The sequence below is a fragment of the Labrus bergylta genome, chromosome 10 (assembly GCF_963930695.1).
Source record: "Labrus bergylta chromosome 10, fLabBer1.1, whole genome shotgun sequence".
Taxonomy (NCBI): Eukaryota; Metazoa; Chordata; class Actinopteri; order Labriformes; family Labridae; genus Labrus; species Labrus bergylta.
Window position 1 is genome coordinate 28,922,589 of NC_089204.1, and position 23,266 is coordinate 28,945,854.

Genomic DNA, 23,266 nt, shown 5'->3' on the forward strand with positions numbered 1-23,266 from the left:
GAGTGGCCGGCGAGGCTCGGCACCGGAGCTGGACCGGCCGGTTCTTCACGATGAAAGCGTCCTCCGGCTCGAGCAGGAACTCTGGGAGAGGCTCCGCCGGCGCTGACGGGTAGGAGTCGGGGAGGACCTCGGCGTCGCTGTAGTCGGTGCTCTCTGAAAAAGAAAGAAAAGCAGAAGAGATCAGGATGACTGTCCTTCATCAGAGTCTGCATCAGTGTTTGGTCGGCTGCTCTGTCGCTGGTGGTGAACTTGGTTCAAAGCACGGCATGAACATCCCCCTCAAACCCCCCCACTAATTACAGAATTATATGATGTTGAACAACTTGAGAGACGATGACCTTTAGACTCTGCTGCTTGTTGTATCATTTGATTGGTTGGTTAGTATCACAGTAAACCTGTTTCACCTGCAGTATTACATTAAAGATTTGGATTCAGTCTCACAGTTCTTCATCCAGCAGTTATTAAAAGTGTCTCAGTGATTCTGAAGACTCTCAGCACCCTCAGAGTTTAGACTTCTTCTCCCTCCATCCTACCCTCAAATCAAATCAAATCAAACGCTCAAACCAAACTCAAAACCTCGGCTGCAGTCAACTTCCGCTAAAACATCATCATGACACAAACGCTCACCTCTCACACCACAACATCGTTCAACATATTCAACACATACCATACACACTGCTCAACTCTCTTCTACCTCTCAAGTCCACTACTGGATCACTACAATTTTATTCAAACAGCATCAAATCACAAAACAAGTTATTTCAGGACATCTTAGAAAAAGAGCCAATCTAGATGATGCTTTTTCTTATAATGATGGCGCTGAGGAGAATGAAGAAGAGGGCTCCCAGATTGAGCTACATTAATATTGTAAGTTAGCTAAATTAGCTCGTAGCATGCTACTCTTGTCAAGTTCTGTTTGCCGCAGGCTAACATTTGCTACAGCTTGCAGGCAGCTGCTAGCTAGCAGGAGTTGTGTATTACAGTTTCTTTACTTATGTATGAGGAATTTGCTTGTTCATTTAAAGAGGATTTTTTTTAGATAATTTTGATTTTGATCCTGTTTGTTTATGGTTGTTGCTCTTCTGCACTTTTTAATTTTTAAATTCACCGGCAGCAATTGAGTCTCGTTTTTCAGTTTTTAGATCCCTCGAGACTTTTTTTTCCATCAAGAATAATCAGCACCTGCTTTAAGAAAATCCAGCCCCCACATTGCACCCTAAAGACAAGCTGCTGCTGCTGCTGCAAAATAAGACAAGTGACAATTGTCTCCCTTTGACATCAATATGCTAATACATGTCATGTTTTTTTCACATCAGGTATTCTTTAATCTGCTGATGTTTTATATAACGCTGCTTATATTAAACTATTGTTGTAGAAAATCTCCTTAAAAACAAGACGGTGCGCCTCTCCAGACAGATTTGCCAACATATCCAGAGGGAGAATATGTGTGTGTGACAGCTCGTCTCGTTTTGTCTCAGTCCACCTCGGGGACATTTGTGAATGCATGTGTCGTCCGTGTTTCACTGTACAGATTACAGCCGCCCTGTTTGTGTATTTCAGGTGTTGACAGTTTGCACTGTATGTGTGAAGGGGGCACGGTGACATTTTCCCTCTCCACTGTTTGTCCAGTAATCTGGTGAACGCAGGCGTCCCCGCTCGTGTCTCTCTGGGAGAGTCCATGCCTCTCAGCGGGGGGGAACGAGAGCTGCTGACCTTCCACAGACAGGTCCTGTTGATCGCACATTATCCCCTGACATTTTCCCGTGCGACATATTCCTGCTGGCATCGCTGCCACGAGCTTCCCCCCGTGTGTGACGGACATCGTCTGTCTGACCTCAGACTCCTGACTCTCAAATGTTAAGACACATCTCGGTCAGTAAATCAACGCTTGAAGCGATCGGCTACTTTAGAGCAGACGGTGAAGTTCTCTGTCCTGTTAACTTTTTATTTTCAGCGGTCAGAACATTTGTTGTTCTGATGCAAAGTCCTTTGAGGAACACTTGTGATTTTTTGGCAATAAATCCGATATGACGTCAATTGTCAAAAAGATGACCTAACTTATTTTTTGAGTCTTTTTCCCCCCACATGTGTGTGCCGTCGTCAGTGCTCAAAAAATCCTGTATCAGTCAGACTTTTTTCTGTTTATAGGGCTGCAGGGCTGCAGACTGTGATGCAATCTTGTCAAAACTCATGTGCACCCATCAAGTTGATTGTATTTTTTTGGTTCGTACAGGAGCAAAAAACTCTGAAGCGCAGTCTGACTGGAGTGGAGCCTGTGACATAACACTTGCAAAACAACAGGGACTGCAGTATCCTCTGCCACGACCGGAGAGAAGCTAAAAGTATGATCGACCTGACATCCTGCACAAAAATGAATTCATTTTGTTAAGGAGTGTTTAGAGAGCCTTCTTCTACAAACAAACTTTCATATTCACTTTCTGACTCTCTCTCTTTTTTGGGAAATTCAGGTTCTTATAAATTGTTAATGGGTTTGACCGTGCGATAAAAAAAAACCTCTGCTCTGCTCGTGCAAATGATCCAAATTCAATAAGCATTAAATGGAAGACCGGAGAGAAGTCGAGGGGATTGACAGAGTCGGCTCCAGTCAGGAGATGCAAAAAAAAGTACTAGTCATATTCAGCTCAGTGCACCACTTTGTTCCTTCGATACACAAATGCAGACATAGCTCAGGAGCAAAAAGAGACGCAGCAGAAAAAAGCAGTCAGCAGTCTCACAGAAGCAGAGCTTGCAGAGGTACACATGTTCTTTGCTGAAGTGGAACTTCATATATTTGTGCAAAAAAAAAAAAAAGACTGAAAAAAAAGCATGCTAAATTGAAGCCGTTTTTCACACAAGCTGCCCCTGAAATCTGGAGTTGCTTGTTCACACATGAAGCTCACATCAGGAGACAAGACATGACAATAAAAGCATCCATAAATCTCCTTCAAGTCATTACTGCTACAGAAATGGGCTTGATTTGAAAATGTGTGGAGAAGAATGTACAGATTATTTAATGTTAAAGCATCACTTAAATATAATATAAATCCAGTATCTCCTCTGAAAATAACTCTGTGAGTCATGACTGTCTACAATGGGTGTAACACCCGAGTCCCACTGTCTGTGATGTTTTCAGAGTTTTCAGAGTCCTATCTTCACTTTGTTTACATCGCCAGGACGGCCGGCTGACTCCTCCCCTCGTGTATAAAAGTTGTTTAATTGAGGGACTAGAGAAAAGAAGAATAACATACTGTACTCACTGCTTAACTGTGTTTCTAGATCACGCTCATTTCAGGTAAATTTACATGCAATGTGAAGATACCAGCATAATAAAGATCGCTAGCATTAGCATGCTAACACAACAATGCAGCGCGAGTTGTTTTGGTTTCATGCTGGTGCTCAAGGGCGACATCTGCTGGATCAAAAAATCACACATAAAGCCTTTAAATAAATATTCAAGGAAAAGTGCAGACACCTAAAACCTTCATCAAAGTGCAGACCCAAAGTATTTGTACCTTGATGCATGCCCCCCCCCCCACACCTTTTTAGTGGATAAAAAGGTGTGAGGGCAGGTGGAGCAGAAACAGACAAATCTGCAGTCTTGAGTTTTCGAAATGAGCACAAGCAGATCTTTTTTTTTTCAAATCCAGGGAACAAGAGAATCTACTTACAAAGATTCAATCTCCTATTTTAGGAAAGAGAGCACCTCCCCGTCCCCCCATCCCCCCACCCCTACCCCCCCTGCTCCCCCGACAGACTGTCTGAGACATCGAGGGGGGGGGGGGGGGCGAGCAAAGAGCAGCACAGAGCACGAGGGGAAGCGGGGGAGAGAAAGTTGTGACAACATTCAAACTGATGCCAGCAGGGATTCATCACAGGGAAGTCAAGAAGAGGCAGCATCCTCCTCCTCAGGTGTACAGGGAGGACACAGTAGCATCTTTTTGACCTAGATTTTCCTCCACCTTGAAAAGGGCCTGTCGGGGCAAAAGAGGGCCGGAGCAGCAGCACCCTCAGCTCAGAGTCTGGCAGCGCCGTGGCGGCCACAGGACGAGGCAGAAAGGGCAACAGCTGCTTCAGGCCCAGCAGACATCCAGGGCGAAGCCGTCATCCTTAATCTGTCTCTGAGCTCTCCTCAGTCTGTTTCCACTGCACAACACGTCTTCTTCTTCTACAGTAAAGACGTTCAGAGAGCAACTATCCACTGACTGGTGACTCCAAAGTGAACTCTCACTAATGCATGCACAATGCCCCCCCCCCAGACCCTGTACAGTCCAAGATTAAATGTAAAAATTATGATCTTTCTTCCACTGCAATATTCAGGAATTTAAGTGTTTTTAATGTGAATAAATATCCCGAAAGTTATCAATAACAAATGTGAGTATTTATTGACTTCCTTTTACTTTTCCATATTCTGCACAAGTGAAAGTTAAAGTTAATCTGAGTGGGCTGAATAGTGTTGGAGTCAAGACCAGACAGCTCAAGACCAGAGAGCTCCGAGACTGAGACCAAGACCAAGACATTTAAGGATCACGACTGAGTCAAAACCAAACTACAAATTAATTGAAGTTATTTATTCCTTCTAATCACAGTAATGATGTGGAAAAATAGCATTTCAGTGGTGGTCTTGATTTTAAATCCAGAGTCCACCCAGTCTGAGACCAAGACAAGACCGAGTAAAAATGCTTTAGATTCTGAGACGAGACCTTCTGGCCTTGAGACCAAGTCCGCTTTCGAGTACTATAAGACTACTGCTGATTATTATAGACACACAAAACAGTGAATACTTTGCTGTTAAACCCCCTAAATAATATCAGATGTATGGAAGCCCTGAAGGGACATGCATCTATACCTTTTTTTTTAAACTAAATTTTCCTTTGGTAACAAATAAATTCTGGTTGTTTTCTCAAGATCTACATTTATTTATCTCATTATCTCAGTACAACAACATGTGTTTTCTGGAGATGACGAGTTAATTTTCAGTCATTTTCTCAAGATCTTGAGAAAGAAAAACTTGTAATCCTGGGTTAAACAACTTAAATAAGTGGTATGTCGCATGCTGGAACCCCCTCGAGAACAAGATGATCCATCTCTAGGGGCTTTCCATCGATCCAAAATGTATCCTAACTACACCATGCCAAATACAAAACACTTAGCTGTGTCTGCTCCCACAGGTTACACCACCTGCAGGGATCCACATTTTAAGTCACTTATTCACACTCAATTAAACACAGACAACACTACAAGTAGGTACAAACGACACGATCAATCTGAATAATGAAAGTTCACACGTCTTAAAGAAGTTGCTGCGTAACCCTGATCATGAATCACATTCAGAATCCCCTCCAGTCTGCTCTCCCTCCTCACATCCTCCGACTCTCCTCTCTTACTAAAGCTGTCGCCTCCAGTCTTTCAGACTTTGAATCCACTGTCAATAACCAATTGTGTCGCCACTCCCCACCCACCACACACACACACACACACACACACACACACACACACACACACACACACACACACACACACACACACACACACACACACACACACACACACACACACACACACACACACACACACACACACACACACACACACACACACACACACACACACACACACACACACACACACACACACACACACACACACTCCTTTGTCCGGCATTGATCGCTTGGTGTTCAAACATGGGCTGAAAAACACAGCCTGTCACTCTTCAGGCGCGACGAAGAGGGAGAAAGAGGACGAACGACAAACAGAGAGAGAGAGAGAGAGAACGGAGACAGACGGGGAGGAACAGCCGGGTGTGTATTTGGATAAACCCTCTCTCTTTCTCTCTGTGCAATGTGTGTGTGTGTGTGTGTGTGTGTGTGTGTGCGCCTGGGCCTGCGGAGAGGCACAGTTTAATTAAAACACTTTTGGATGTCAGAGGCAGGAAACAGACAGACAGCGTGTCTCTCTCTCTCTCTCCTGTCTCTCTCTCTCTCTCTCCCCTCTCTCTCTCTCTCTCTCTCTCCTGTCTCTCTCCCCTCCCCTGTCTCTCTCTCTCTCTCTCTCTCTCTCTCCTGTCTCTCTCCCTCTCTCTCTCCCCTGTCTCTCTCTCTCTCTCTCTCTCTCTCTCTCTGTCTCTCTCTCTCTCTCTCTCTCCCCCCCTCTCTCCCCCTCTCCCCCCCCTCTCTCTCTCTCCCTCCCTGTCTCTCTCTCTCTCTCTCTCTCTCCCTGTGTCTCCCTCCATCTCTCCTCTCTCTCTTGCCCTCTCCCCCCCTCTCTCTCTCGCCCATGTCTCTCCCTCCATCTCTCCCCCCTCTCTTCCCCCCCCCCCCCCTCCCCTGTGTCTCCCTCCATCTCTCCTTCTCTCTTTCTCCTTCTCTCTCTCTCCTCTCCCCCCCCCCTCTCTCTCTCCAGGATAATAGAGCTGGGGGTTTAAAGTTGAACCTGTGTTTTCGGGCCAGCATACAAACATCCATCAGAGCTCAGCAGCCGGCAATTTGCGGGGAATGGAGGAACCTTAAAGACAATAACTCGTCATCGTGCAGCACAGTCGAGTCTTTTATTACTCTAATGACAGACAGCAGACAGCTCGAGAGCAAACACGGGCTGCTGGGTATTCTCCTCGACACACACACACACACACACACACACACACACACACACACACACACACAGACACACACAGACGCTAAAATGACAACTTATGCTTATACAGTTTCATTCTCTCCCCACGCTCGTATTCATGCAAACTCTGAAAAGGTGTGTGTGTGTGTGTGTGTGTGTGTGTGTGTGTGTGTGTGTGTGTGTGTGAGTGTGTGTGTGTGTGTGTGTGTGTGTGTGTGGTCGAGTGCAGCGCCTCGGTACAGTATAACTGAGAAAGGGAGTGACAGTGGTGGAGCAGTGTGTGTGGGAGAGAGAGAGATAGGAAGGAGACGGGGTCAAGAGAGAGAGTGTGTGACGTGGAGATGAGAGAGGCGATGTAGTACACACACACACACACACACACACACACACACACACACACACACACACACACAAAGACACACAACACAACACAAGACAGCGCCGCTATAATAACCGGCGAGAAAAATGAATCACAGCAACGTCTGTCTTTTGTCTGACTGTGAAACCTCCTCTGTTGTTCTTTCTGCCCTCCGTCTCTCTCTCTCTCTCTCTCTCTCTCTCTCTCTCTCTCTCAACTGTAATTTTCTGAGCCCCAGAGCCTGTAGCCAGAGTGGAGTCTAAAGCGTATGTACTTTATCATTACCTCCACAGAGTTAGTCATTACTGTCCCCTCCAGTGCCCCTCGCTGCAGCACTCAGAGAGGGGGAGCACATAAAGAAGACTTTGAAGGAGACAAACAACACAAAAAAGATATAATAAAAGACATGAGGTCAGGTTGTTTCTGGCAACATCAAAGTTTTCTCTGAGGTCAAAGACGAATAAACAAACAACATCTTAACTCCCGTCCTCTGTCTTTGCATTTCAGCGTCCGACCACATAAAAGATGTAGCCACACTGCAAAGTCACATAATGAAGCTTTTTGTCAGTACATGAATTCATTAACTGAAGATTAGAAAAGTAAACGATCATGTTTTTCCCCAGGATGACAAGCTGATACCAAAACTGGAAGACGAGAATTTCTATCAAAATCAAATCTGGTGCACTGACTCCTCGATCGTGATCATCTGTCTGATAATTCCTTGCAGAAGTTCAGTGACTGAATTAACTTAGGTGATACCAAGCAGCAACCTTTGGTGTTGAAAAATGAAGCAGATGGGAAAGTGCAAAATCCTGCAGGTCCTCGAGTGTCCACTAGAGGCTGGCTGCAGGAGCACAGGAAGTCACATACACACCCATTCTAAAAAGCCTGTTTTTACAGCAGAGATGAACATGTTTACAGCCTGGTTCAAAAAACCAAATAGGTGTGATTAGCTCATGTCTGGATGGACACACACTGTACGGGGGGTGAATGTTTTGATGACTCATCAGTTTTGATTTAATGAAGGATAAGAGTTATTCACAATAAGGCGTGTAGCTGACCTGATTGACAGGTGGGCGCGGTGTAACGGTTTGTCAGGAGGTTTAAAACCCGCCTCAGCTCCAGCTCTCAGCCTGTCGTTAGGTTGACTGAAAGTTAGACTGAGACAGCATTTCCAGCATGGAGACCGCCATCGATGGGACTCCAGCGCCCCCTGCAGGAACAAACGGGTGGCGCCACTCAGGCTTTGTCCAATAATATTTAATCTATGGGTGATACCCAGCAGACAGCTTGCAGGGAGGCCACGCCCCTTGAACCCTTGGTATGCAAAACTTAAAGATGTAATACAATATAAGGGGGTGAGTCTTGAAAAACAGTTTGAAACCAAAACTAGTTCTCAAACCAGGGCGCAAACATTTTTGGGCGATATTTTTCAAATAACTGCTGAGTCATCAAAACGATAAAAGACGTTATGTCACTAATGATCTAAAAGTTCCCAGTAAATGATGAATAGTATTTCTGCTTGAAATCTCAGTTTCTTTGAATTATTCTGTAGACTTAGATATTTAATATGGGGTCTAATGGAGATCGACTCACTTCCCGAGCCAGCCTCAAGTGGCCACTCGAGGTACTGCAGCCTCTGCTTCATTTCTCAGCCCTGAAGGTTTCAGCTTGAGTCTGACAGAAGGAGTGTTCTTCTTATTATTCTTTTTCTTCGCCCTCCCCCTGACTCCAGCCCTCGTTCTCCTCCTCCTCCTCCTCCTCGTCCTCGTCCTCCCTGCTGGAGTCAAAGCACTTTGCGTGGCTCCAGCTCACTTCAAAATGACATCTTTGAGCCTTAAACACAAACACACACGTATGGAGAAAACAACTACAGGCCCCACAGCTATATGAAGCTCCACCGGTTGGCTGAGCGCCGCTAAGGACAAACAGCTGTGAGGACGCAGAGAGTCACATCTCAAACACAACAGAGGAAACAAGGCCGATGTGAATAGAGTGATCAGCAGGCGTTATGTAACAATGATAGTCTGGCCATATCCATCATCCTCACTCAATCTACCTCATTATCATTGTTCTTTAGAGAAAGCCCCGAGGTAGAGCCGCACTAACCACACACACACACACACACACACACACACACACACACACACACACACACACACACACACACACACACACACACACACACACACACACACACACAGCGGCAGGTTGAAAAACAGACAGAGATGGATGGGAGAGAGAGAGTGTCTCCTTCTATTCCTTAAAGGACAATTACATTGAGTGATTGATATTCAAATTGACCTCATCTTCATCACCCTGAAAACAACTCTCTACAGGAGGAGAAACCGATGAGGGGAAGGGAAGAGATGAAAGTGTAAGGATGTAGACGTATTTGATGGGAAAAAAAATCCATTTCGTATTTGTGTGAGTGGGACGGGGGACCGGGTGGTGTATGTGTGTGTGTGTGTGTGTGTGTGTGTGTGTGTGTGTGTGTGTGTGTGTGTGTGTGTGTGTGTGTGTGTGTGTGTGTGTGTGTGTGTGTGTGTGTGTGTGTGTGTGTGTGTGTGTTTATTATGTGTGTGTTGGTATCAGGCAGGGCATGAGCTGCAGGTTGGAGCGACGCAGCGTCCCTTCTCACATCAACAAAGCCAGACGGGGTGTGAGGAGTCATGCGGTTCACCCATCTGACTGAACAGGCTCACATTCCTCACAAAAACACTCACAGCGTAAGCACCCCCCTTCTGAGTGCTGACGGGGGGGGGGGGAACTGGTCATCTTTTAGTAGAAGATGTCATTACTTCACACAGTAACAGCCATTATTTTTCATTTCATCGCTCCGTGTTTCTCCCCTCTTAAAGTCTTCAACATGCTGGGCCCAACGAGCAAATAGTTTTACATTAAAGGACCCAGGTGCTGCAGATTAAAACTCAAAGAAACACTCTGAGTTAGACTAATAACACTTCCATGTCATTTCCCCCTGCAGAGTCAGATAAACTGAACTGTATCAGTTTCATCTGTGTGACTGCAGAGCTGCAACAGGTGCAAGATGTGTTAGGATGGTTAACACAGGTCAGGAACTGCCCGACGTTTGGGTCTTTTCACACATGCACAAAACTCATGAAATCTTCGGGTAGAGCTGCATGTCCATTTTTTTACCCGCGAGAGAGAGAGAGAGAGAGAGAGAGAGAGAGAGAGAGAGAGAGAGAGAGAGAGAGAGAGAGAGAGAGAGAGAGAGGCTGGTTCTCCAGGTTCCTCATGCCAGGACTGACCTGGGGAAAACTGCTTTTAGTGTTAGTGCTGCAAACTCCTGGAATATTTTACAACAGGACCTGAACTTGAGCACTTTTATCTCTTATGGACACTTTAGAAATATTATTTTTAACTGCCCAATACCTGACTGTAACTGTTTTATTTGATTTTAATTACTGACTTATCACTGTAGTCATTTCAAGCTTTTAAATTATTTCAGTGTTTATATTTTATTGTTCTTATTGCTCTCTTATTGATTTTATTTTCTGCAGTAGCTTTATCTCATTTCTCGTTCTTTATCATTTATGTATGTTTTCTCTGCATCATTGTAAATGAGGGTCGCCCTCAATGATCTCTCCGAGAACTTAAATAAAGGTTGATGATGATGATGTGTGAACGCAAAAGGCCCACATTTTCTCTTTCGGCTCCCTAGTAAAATGCTGCATGAAATTAAACTATTCAGGACAATTCAAACACAATCGAGCAGGAGGGTCTGATGAGGTCTACATCACTCGAGCGGTGTGATCATCGTGCATGCAGTGAAGCAGCTTCACACTCTTCTCTGCTCACAAGTATGTTGCTTTGACTACCATTTCTGCATCTTTATTTGTACATCATCTCCTGCTTTCTATGACAGGACATGATGTAAAAAGGATTAAACATTGTGTTTACTAAAATGATGTTTTTTTGGATCTGTAGTATCACCAAATTCTGAGTATTATTTTACCCCAATTCTTTCTCTGTAACAACAAAACAAACAATAAACTACAATGTATTGTCAAGTAAGAATCACATAGTACAGGTGCTCATTTTTGTTTTTCAGGGAACATGAAAAGAGAAAATGTGTAGGAAGGATCATGACAGCAGTGGAAACATCACACCTTTGATTGGTTGGAACATGTGAATGAGGACACCTGCAGAGCGGCCTATATCTGCTGAGTGAGAAGCCTCTTCTGTTTTATGAAGATACGAGCATGAGCATGTAATTGATTGTGCAAGGCAAGAGTGTGCAAGTGAGTAAAGGGAAAATGTAACTGGTGTGAGCGAGCGAGAGAGAGAGAGAGAGAGAGAGAGAGAAAAAAAGGCAGAAAGAGGGGTGGAAAAGTTGTTTTTTGTAAGAGTGTGTGTGTGTGTGTGTGTGTGTGTGTGTGTGTGTGTGTGTGTGTGTGTGTGTGTGTGTGTGTGAGAAACAGAAAAGAGGGAGGTGACAGGAGGCTGGGGAAGCAGATTGGCAGAGAGGGAAAGAGCAGGTGATGGAGACGCAGAGTGACAGAAATGCTTCGCTTGTCCATCCAACATGTCCTGGTGGCAGGAGGAGAGAGAGCAAGCCTGAGGACATGTTGACACACACACACACACACACACACAACACACACACACACACACACACACACACACACACACTTACACTGGAAAACCGACACTCTCAAGACCTCATTTACAGATTCGGGTGTTATGTGCCTCAAGGTGTGTTACTCTACAACCCTCTAATTGTAAATTAAGTGTGACCTACTCTCTTTCAAAAGGACTCACCTTCTATCTCTTTTTTTTTTACCCACAAGCCTCCTGGTGCTATAATGACACATAATCACCCCTCAGCATGGAGGGCATGCCAGGAGGGAAACAAAACAGAGAGAGGCACACACGTGTAAACATGTTATCCAACTGCACGGCTCCAGACGTAAAATAAGGAGCAATAACAGGGCGACAGTCGGTGTTTTTTTCACTGATAACCGGGTGACTGTTGAAGGATTTTGCGGCTGTTTCACAAGGACCCACACACAACATCCAAGCTGCCTGTGTGAGAGGTAAAGGGCGGGCGTGTTTGTGAGACCAAGACCATGGATTATATTTCCCCTGCTGTGTGTGTGCGGAGGGGACGGCCCACTCTGAGTGAGAATCTGCGACTGTGTTTTTTGAACGTGTGGGTGTGAGTGTGACTGTGAGAGTGGGAGCACTAAGAGGATTTTTTTTTTTTTGCTTGTGTTGTAACTGTGTGCCCACCGCTGCTGCTTACTGATGCATTTGAATAGACAAGAGGGGGGGGGGGGGGGGGGGGGGGGGGGGGGCGGCGGCTACACGCTGGCTGAAAGTGTGCGCAGTCGCAGCTAGGGGGCGCCACCCCCCACCGAGCCTCATTAATCATAGCCCATCAAAAAAGTGGCCCTGTGCTGTTTGCGAGTGCCCCCGACGACCACCTACTGCATGGGAACACGGGCGTACACAAGCTGCACTATCAATCACTATCAGAGAGGTGCGTAGAGAGAGGGGTGAGGAGAGAGAGAGAGAGAGAGAGGGCGAGCAAGAGGAGACAGAGTGGGTGAGACTATGTTGTTTTCCTATTATCCTCTTGAAATTACAGACCAATGTCACAACTATTACTTGGAGGTCAAACTCATACGATAGAGTGAGACTCTTTTCCTTGCTGTGTGTGTGTGTGTGTGTGTGTGTGTGTGTGTGTGTGTGTGTGTGTGACTGTATGTGTCGAGTGTGTGAGGCGCCACTGCTTGTCTGCGCAGCTGCTTGATGAGAGTTACACAAATCTACCCAGAGTGGCTGGTTGCCATGGTGGATATTCACATGGAGCCGGCTCCTCTAGAGGGCCTGCAGTCTGCACAGCCATTAACTATGTTGGACACACACACACACACACACACACACACACACACACACACACACACACACACACACACACACACACACACACACTGTCTGCAGTCTGTCGCTCTTTCTTTTGCCACCTCACTTCCTCCATTTGGAAGACTTGTTGAAAGTCTGTCCTTCTCTGTCATTGAATGTCTCACTGTGTGACTCTGTGTGTGTGTGTGTGTGTGTGTGTGTGTGTGTGTAAGACAGTACACATATAGTGAATAGGTGCGCAGTACAGTGGGATGAGTGTTTGGAAGCTGGGGCCGTTTAAATGGCAGTAATTACATGAGAAGATGAGCTGCATTCCTTCCTGAGGGCAGGCTGATTACAGGCCTCTCCTCTCTGTAATTACCCCCCCCCCTCCCCCCCCCCTCGTTCCTCACCCCTGAGCCTCACCCTGCATCCCACTGTACTTGCTTTGGCTGTGCCCTCCCCTCTACCTCCTCTTTCCCCTTGTCCTCTGATCCACCTCTCCCCGACTTGTGCAACCTCCTCCTCTCCCCCCTCATCGGGTCACTCGTCTGTCCGCTCTCATCGCTACACTCCAACTGATTGCAACGCACACACACTCACGGGGAGACGACTCAGAAGGACAAACTGCAGATGTTTCATCATGCTTACTGTCCAAACATCCTCCACTTCTGCATTTTACATCAGTTAGCATGGATTGACGCTAGCATGATTATTCAAATAAATAAACAATAACTGTTTCGGCGCTGTGCTGCAGTATCTATTTACATGGAAATGTAAATGTTTACAGGTAATGGGTCAAATGCCATTCAACACTTGACGGCCACTCCTTCTGACAAGACGTGACAGCTCCTGCCTTAGTGGGAAATCCCTGCTCTTTTCTCACACAAACACAAACACACAAAGCGAGGGTGGAGCTGACCTCACACAATCACAAACCGCAACACCCTCAGTCAGGGTTTGTCAGGAAGAGACACACAGACAGTCAAATTACACGTCCTTCCACACAAACACCTTGAATTGCTGCACCAAACAACAATCTGAGTCACACTGATGCCCTTTCATTTGTGTTCAGGCACGTAGTCAGTCTGGAACTCATTTCCAGTTTGTCCATTTAAGTTTCAGAATATTTGAAGACCAGGACCGGCCTGCCTGCCCCCTGAAATCTTTATGAGTTGCTTGTTCCTCACAGCGGGAAGTTTTTGCCTGTTGGACCGGAGGGCAAAACACCCAACATGAAACAGTCACTGTGGAAAACAAAGCGACGAAGTCTGACACCATAATGACAGTGATCTGCCTTTAAAATCAATGCTTAGTGTAATTGGACGCATTCACAGCGACAAACTGGTGAGCAGAGAAGAGAACGAAGCAGCTTCATTACGCGCACAAAGATCAAATCAGTCAAGTGATATAAACTTCATAAACCCACCAGAGCAGGAATGTTTTCGACTTTTTACCAGCTGCGAGGCAACGGCTTGTATGTCGGGGAGCACGGTGACATTTCCCGGCGGGGGGCCCGAGGGTCTATTTGGCCTGGCGTGAGCAGTCAATGTGAACGGCAATAATGAGTGAATTGACCTCTGACTGAATGCACGCATCATCACACGAGTGCGACTCTTGCAGTTGGTTTATTTTGTTCAGTCGGTTGTGGGCAGCTGTTATAAAAAAAAAGTGATGTCATAGCGTCTCTTGCAACGCACATAGCAAGCGCCAACCTGCTGCCTCTCAACAGGAAGTGGACTACATTATCACCAGGTGAGATGGATGGTCAAAGGAAGGGAAAGATGGAGCAGAGAAGGAGAGGATATGAAAGAGGAAGGCTCAGAGAAATGCTTCAAAATTAGCCAGTAAGGGACCAAGCTAGGCTCCACAGAGTTAGCATGGCTAGCTAAGCTTAGCCTGGCTAACAACAATGTGACAAAGCGACCCGTAAGCTGCACAGTGAGCATGACAGCAACAGACCGATCATTTTACACTGAAGGGATGTGGACATGGTGGCCTGGGATGGAGTCGAACTACCAGCCTGAATTATCATCCCAGTCCGCCCCTTCCTGCAGCGTTCACACACACACACACACACACACACACACGATAACACACCCCGGCTTCACAAGGTCATTTTGCAACGGGGGCAGGCAGGAAAGAAATCTGTGTAAAGCCACTTTGTGCAATAACATGTTACACGTTATGTGCATGTCTGTGTTGCACTGAATATTCTGATCTTTTTTTTGGTGCATTCTTAATTTTTATTTTTTTATTTAAATTGTGTACTGTGTTCCTTTTTTGTTTACAATCTTTGCTCTTTGCTGCTGTAACACTGTTGTGGGATAAATAAAGGATAATCTTATCTTATCTTAAAGCTGAGTTTGTGTTCACACATGCAGCCCGCCCCCCCGAAAACAATGAAAAATCATGAAAATGTCACAAAACCATGACACAAACATAATTATGTGTCTATCTAAACCACTGGTGTGAGGTCTAGATCTCGCCTTCAGGGTCAGATGTGAGGCCATCTTGGCACTTTGGACCTCACAAGCTGGGTCTGTTTTTGTATTTTTTATTAATAAGCTCAATGTTGTTCTGTCATGCTGTCCTGTCTCCTTTTTTGTATATTGTTGTTGTTTTTTGTTTTGTTTGGTTTTTGTACTGTTAATGTTATGTCTATATGTTTGTCTTTTTTTGTGTGTTAATGTGTTACTAAATGAAAATGCAAATAAAAATATTGGTAAAAAAAAAAAGCTCAATTTCTGATGCTATTTTCTGCACTTACACATATTCAAAGTGTACATCTTAATCCCTGAAACATTCAAAAAGCAAACCTTAATATTTGTCATTAACTCCACACTGAGATAATTAAACATTTATTGACTAGAGTTGGAATAAGACGGCTGCATTAATGACGTAAAGGCAGCCTCTCTCGATCAAAAAAAATGATCCAATTTAAAAAGATCTTTTAGCTGTAATCCAGGATATCGTCTGGTGGATCCTTCGCGTGACAACATGTGAAGTCGAGAAGGCCTGAACTGTACGAGAAAGAATCAGACAGAGACATCATAACATATGTGTTTCGTATTATCTGATATGACAAGTCGGCTCCCCGGTGACGGGTAGGGACGGGGGGGCGGATCAAACTTCCTGTAACAAATCACATCAGACACCCCGAGCAGGTGATAACGAAGAAAGAGGAGACTGTTGGATGGAGAAGGGGGGGAGGGGGAGGGAGGGGGTTTAAAGAGCCAGAGAGAGAAAGAGAAAGAAATAAAACATCACACACGGGGGGGAACAGAGATGGATTAAAAATGAAAAGTCTTGGTGTCTCGGAGCATTATGAAGAACGAGAGCAGGAGGAAAGAGAGGACAGAAATAGAGCTGGAACTTCAGGGAGAGGACAAGAACTTGTTAAGAGGTTGAGGGGTGAGGGCAGGTAACCTGGTTAATGTAGGAGGGGGGGGGGGGGGAGGAGGAGGGAGGGGGGAGGTTAATGACAAGACTGTAAGCTTTAAGGGTGAGGTGGCAGAGGAGGGGAAGGAGAGAGGACAGGTGGAGGAAGCAAGAGAAACACTCCGCGGGTGTAGATCAAGTGCAACTCTTGATTGGCCTTAAAGTGTGTGTGTGTGTGTGTGTGTGTGTGTGTGTGTGTGTGTGTGTGTGTGTGTGTGTGTGTGTGTGTGTGTGTGTGTGTGTGTGTGTGTGTGTGTGTGTGTGTGTGTGTGTGTGGACTTTGGCTATGGCTGCCCGTGCTATTAGAGATGCCTGCTGCTGTAATGTGTTGTGACAGGGGCTGATTCTTGTGACTAACTGCTTTGGCAGGAGAGCTCCTCTGTCATGCTAATGAACAGATGAGGAGATGAGCCGGATTGACAGCGGATCAGCGGTGCCACGCACATGACTCCTCCTCACACACAAACACAAACACAAACACACACACACACACACACGGTATGTAGGCCGACCACGAGCAGACCTCGCTGTCGTAGTTGTGTACAGCACATGACACACTGAGGCAGACATCTCCACTCATAAATAAGTTGTTTCCAAGTCGGGGTGACAGAGGAAGACCACACACACGCACGCACGCACGCACGCACGCACGCACGCACGCACGCACGCACGCACGCACGCACGCGCGGCGGGGTTGGCGTCACTCTGTTCCTACATTGCGTCCCCTTGCATCAGAGAAATCCCTAGATGTGCAGAACACAACAAGCAGAGTGCTGGAGGCCAGCTGAGTGTGCAGGGACAGAGATGTTCATTGTTTGGTTTGTAAAACAATATTTAAAAAAAAAAAAAAAAAAACTTTAGAGGGAAGGTACAAAAAACATGAGAAAAGTGTCAGGATGTAACGATAAGGGATAACCATGCTCGGGAATATATCAATCTGTTATTTGAATTCTCTGTACTTAAAGGCTTTATATGTGATTTTTTGATCCAGTAGATGTCGCCCTTGAGCACCAGCATGAAACCAAAACAACTCGCGCTGCATTGTTGTGTTAGCATGCTAATGCTAGCGATCTTTATTATGCTGGTATCTTCACACTGCATGTAAATTTACCTGAAATGAGCGTGATCTAGAAACACAGTTAAGCAGTGAGTACAGTATGTTATTCTTCTTTTCTCTAGTCCCTCAATTAAACAACTTTTATACACGAGGGGAGGAGTCAGCCGGCCGTCCTGGCGATGTAAACAAAGTGAAGATAGGACTCTGAAAACTCTGAAAACATCACAGACAGTGGGACTCGGGTGTTACACCCATTGTAGACAGTCATGACTCACAGAGTTATTTTCAGAGGATAGACTTGATTTCTACATTTAAGTGTGAAAAATCACAAATAAAGACTTTAATGCTAAATATCCTTTTCTGAATTGTATTTATAAATATAAACAGAGTTTTATGTTCTGCATCATGCTGGTTGTGTTTTTTGTGTCGGTCGTCGGTCTCTTAATATGTGGACACAGTTTTTATCTTATCTTCTGCGCTCCTGCTTTTAAATCAGGATTGTGCGGTCGCCAGCAAAACATCTTCACCCGCTTCTGCCATGTCTGTGTGCCCGACTCCTTCAGCTCCTGACGACGAGCAAGGGAAGACAAAAGCAGACAGCGCCCTCTGCTGGTTACAAATAGTACCACAAGGTATTTTATTTTCTAAAAGATTTGAATTGTCCCTTCTCTGTTTTTGTTTTTTAATTGCATGCAGAGGTATCGTTATGTCACTAAAAAAAGGGCATAATCTGGGGGCGCCGGTTAGCCTAGCGGCGCACCTACAGAGGCAGCCATGGTGCAAATCCGGCTTCAGCCCTGTCCTCCTCTCCTCCCAACACTTCCTGTTTCTCTTCAGCTGTCCTCTCTAATGAGGGCAAGAAGGCCAAAAAAATAACTTGTTAACTGTGCATATAAAGCTTCATGCAACACTTGCAAAAAGTTAAATATTGACCAAGATATCGAATTATTTTTTTATAGAGCGATAGAGACAGACACCGACGGACAGCGAGGAGAGAGACGGAGAGGTGGACAGCGAATAGAAAAGATTAGGGCACTAATAGGCAGAAAATCCATGTCGGAGGAGATAGATGACGAGAGGTGATGTGGCGATAGCAGAGGAGGACAAATGGAGAGGCAGAAAATGAGAGGGGGAGATTCAATCTCCTCACCCGGCAAAATGTCGGGGTCTTGTAAGCAAAAAAAAAGTGTTCCTGTCCAGAAACTAATGGCTGTTTTATCCCTTTGATCTTTTACCTTCACTTCATCATTCTCTCAAAAATACAGTTCCTGCCACACACACTCGCTCAGAGCAGGTCAAAGGAGAGAGACTTCCTGTTTCATTGAGACAAATCTACCTCTTTCTTGTTTTTCTGTGGCTACTCTTTACATTTTCAGAAACAGGGGGTTCCCTTTTTTTTTTGCAATTCAATAACAGATAGGAAGATACTTCTTCTTTCTCCCCGATCCAACAGAAGGCAACAAAAAAAATAATCATCAAAACCCAGAGGAAGACAAACTTCAGAGGGGAAATGTGCAGTTCAAGATTAGGAAGAGAAAAGCACACAGCGCTGTTTGACTGCCACGTAATCTCAGAGCGAGGCGCACCAGCAGAACATAAAAGTAATAATAACTAAAGAAGCAGCAGCATCTCACAGACTATCACTTTAGGCCAGGACAACCTTTTTCCATATCCCGCCATCTCAGCAGCGAACAGATTGTGAAACAGTGAGAAACTGATAACACCGCGTCGCACAAAGGGAGCGGTAGCATTGCCTGCAAAGTTTCTTGCAGCTCGGACGTCCCTTTTTTTATTTTGCTTTAAAGAAGGTAAATCTTGTTATGTTTCAGGTCAAAATATTGTCTTTTCTCCTGTGTGATGAGTCAGCGCTCAGGCATCAATCATTCATGAGACTGTACGCTGCTGTGTACTCTGCAGCTACAGGGGACTTGTCCTTGACCCAGAGACAGGATGGAAAAAAGAGGACAACCCACAGCCATGGGCGGGGCGGGGGGGGGGGGGGGGGGGGGGGGGGACCAGTATGACTGGACTGGACTGGACTGGCAGGAATGGTGGACGATAGAGAAGCAGCATGACTAAAATCCCCCCTTGGCATTGAGAGATAAAATGGGCGATTGAGGATGAGAGAGAGAACGTGCTTGTGTTTGTGCGAGTAAGCCAAAACAGGAGGCGATGGATGGATGGAAGGAGAGGCGGAGTGTCACCCGCCAGACGCCCAGGGCCAACGCAGACTGATGGTGACACTGAGTGGTCAGAGTGTGTGACACTATGACAATAATGATGAGCGACTCTTTCCCGATTCTCTCTCTCTCTCTCTCTCTCTCTCGCTCTCTCTCTGTGTCTTCTTCCTCTCTTCACCCACTCTCCTCCTTGTGTCACCCCCCCTGCAGCGGGGGCTGATGCTTTGATCCAAAACCCTGACCGTGTGTGTCCTCCTCTGGCCCGGGTCAAATCGCATTGGGAAAGTTAAGTCCTGTGATCCTCCAAAACCCTACTTACACATCACTCTCCAGAAGTCCGGAAAAACACTGTGCTAAGATTTACATTCTTGTGAGGGAAGTATTGAAGACGGTCAACAATGAAGAATGTGAGATTTCTTCACTTCAGACACATTATTGTTTTTGTCTTTTTTAAAAGCTGAAGAAATATGAAGGGAAGCTTTGTGGGGTGTAGCAAAGGGGAAAATGACAATGGCATAGATGTTGTGAGTCTCTCAGAGCCAGACTAAGTGTAAGCAGCTTTCAGCACATTATCATTAATTTAACAAGACTAAGAGTCCGCAGCATGCCGGAGACTCTGAGATGATGTTGTGGCACAACAGAGCTAACACGAGCATGCTAACGTCTCCACAATGACAACGCCTACAGGCAGACGTTTTGCAGGAGATATATTTATCAGTCACCATCGGACAGTTTAGCATGCTAGTAATTTAGCAAACTGGCTCTATGAAGAAACCGGGTCGATGGGAATGCCATTCATTATAAGACTTTTGGTCAAAAATTTCTGATACCCTAAAATGTTGACCTAATGATGTCTCTGAATGAAATGTGGAATCAACATGAGGGTTCATGAAATCCAGAAGTTGCAGAGACATTTCATCCAAAAAATATAAAAATGTTTTGAAACGTCCTGACTCTGAAGGAAAAAGTCAAGGGAGTTTGAGATGTGAGAAATGAAAATCAGAGAAAAATTCCACAACAATCCATCCAGTGGTTTGAAATATTTCATTCTGGACCAAAGTATTGGACTGTCTAGCCACACAGACTGACCGGCGGTATCATCCTTTTGATTGCTTAAAAAAGGTAGGAACCAAAACCAGCTGTGATATCATTGCCGAATTTCAAAGGATGGTAATGCCATTCAAAAAAAAAAAGTTGGTTTCAGTGCGTGGAGAAACCGGGGTGGTAAAACATGAAAGAGTAGAGGTTAGCCCTCCCTAATTTCCATTGAAAAAGAAGCTTTATCCCCGACTGCTCCGGTGTCAGTGATGGTGGTGTGTTTGTTGAGGTCGCATGAAGGTGTGAAAGTCTTGATGAAAAGAGCTGATTTTATAAAACTGAACCCATCAAAGACTGTTTTCTTAAAACAAAACTTTTCATGGTATGTTAATGTTTTTTCAGTGCTCCTCGACTCTCTCTCCACATTCAGGTAGAAAGGGGCAGTTTGCAGAAACAGTTCTAGGGCAGAATATTTGTGATTAACAAATCATCTATGGCAATGTACTCCCTTTGGTTATTGTTATTTAATACGGACAGTAATAGTGTTGCAACATTTTGTAATTACAGTTTTTGTTTATTTTGTATTATTATATTTTCATTTTTTCCCCCTTTTTTTATAAATGTGTATATATGTGCATGTGTATATCTTCTCCTTATAATTAATTTAATTGTAATTGTGTGTCTTGGAAAAATGTTTAAAACTCAATAAACATATTGTTAAAAAAAAGAGAAAGGGGCGGAGCCAATTCATTTCATTTCATGCACCTGAGCAAACTGGGCCTTAGTATTAAAAACTGGCTATCTCTCTTTCTCTTGCCATCACCAACTTTGGTTTGTTGTCTTTGTTTTGCCTTCACAACACCACACACACAGACTGAATACTCTTTATACGGATAGTTTATCTTTATTTTGCAAAATATTGAATCATTTTAAAACTGTGTGGTCTCTCTGTTTGTCCAGCTCAAACACACAAAAAAGATTAAATATACCCCTAACTGCGCTGCAGAGAAAAACAGCATCCCTGTGCATCAGTGGTGTTTGTGCATATTTTAAATCAACCATCATGCAGGTATTTAGGGAAGAGTTGTCTCCTTTCTTTGCAAATCAGCCTCAAAGCTAAAAGCATCTTTACAAAAACAACAACGCTAATATCAACGCACAGTTAAGAGTGAAAAGACTCAAACTTTCCAGTGATTATGCAAACAATTCCACCTCTGCTTGACTTCAAGAAACACTTAAATATGACTTTGACGTTACTGTTGTTACTTTGATGATTTGATTCGTCCGGGGATGTCAGCGGCTCCACACTTCTTCCTCATGTGTTGAGACAGCCTGGAGCCGTTACACACCACAGGGATGTGGATGTTGTTTTTGTCCTTTTTAAAGTCTGGCCTCACACTAAAATTTTAAGAGAGTCCCCTCCCCTCCTGGCTCATCATCTTTCTGTAGAAAAGGACTGAGCTCCATCAGTGTGTGAGTGCAGAGTTAAGGAGCAGATAGCTTCTCTCCACATTCAGAAGCAAAACAAGAGCAAACTGCTCGGAGCAAAACAACTGGACTGACTTGAATGTCCTGAAACTGTTGGTTAGAAAATGTCAGGATGTTCATGAAAGAGAGGGGCTAAGGCATGTTGGGTTTCTTAGGTAAGCGCATGGTTAAGTCTGTTTCCTCCCCGTCTTTAAAAGCAAACTCAAGACCAACCTTTTTAGTAGAGCTTTTAACTGAATCTCATTTCATCTAGTTTTATTACATTTGAACCTCCTATGTTTCCTCATTTAGAATAAATGACAGCGTTTCCTCAGTACCTGTTCTTATCTAGTTATTTGCCACAGGAGGTCATTCCTGCCTGTGGCCATCAAACTTTAGAACTCCTCCCTTTGAGTGATGAACACTCTGTCTGACACTGGACTATTTTAGCCTGGAAAAAAACAAAAAAACAGAAAAACTGTAAAACTGTAACCTCCACCATAACTCATTATTTATTAAAACTGCAATATAATAACAATGAATAATATGTTCATGATAACAAAGTAAAATACTGAAACAAACAGCAATAATCTTGATGTGTGTATATATTCCATCTGACTCTTATTCATGTAAATATTTCTTGTACATATTATTGATATCTTACTTACATTCCTATTCTATTTGATTAATATTTCTATTATTATTATATATTATTATTTCTACTGCTATATTGTATATTTAGGAGCAACTGTAACGACCGAATTTCCCTCTGGGATTAATAAAGTATTTCTGATTTACCTTAGTTTTTTGGATTGTGGGATAGTGGGGGTGGGGGAGGGAGTCATGTTGTTGCTGTTTGATTTATGTTGATGTAAAGCACATTTGTTGTATGAAAAGTGCTATACAAATATAGTTTGATTGATTGATTGATCTTACATGTGGTCATTTAGTGATGGGTCTGGTTAGATTCAGGCTTAACAACATTGAAGTTCAGAAATCCATCTTTAGTTTTGAGTTGATCATAAGTGGAAACTGGTTCTCCAGCTGAAAAGTCCTGTGCTGTGTTGTGAGGCTGGTGCATTCCTCCGGCTGCTTTTGTTTGTCTGTGTTTGTATCACGTCAGCATGAGCAGTTTTTTTTGAATGAGAATGGGTTGTTTTTCACGTATTTCAGATCCCCTTACTCTGGGTCTGTGCCAGTGGTGGTGGTGGTGTGGGGGGGGGGGGGGGGGGGGGGGGTTCACAT

At 44.5% G+C, this 23,266-nt stretch overlaps 1 protein-coding gene across 1 annotated transcript in view; it reads right to left on the reverse strand.

Moving 5' to 3' along the window:
* The window catches only part of unc5b (unc-5 netrin receptor B), a 73,808-nt gene that overhangs the window by 24,505 nt on the left and 26,037 nt on the right, over window positions 1-23,266 (reverse strand). Inside the window, 1 exon segment of the mRNA XM_065959793.1 lies at window positions 4-153. Coding sequence (XP_065815865.1) covers window positions 4-153 — 150 coding nt within the window.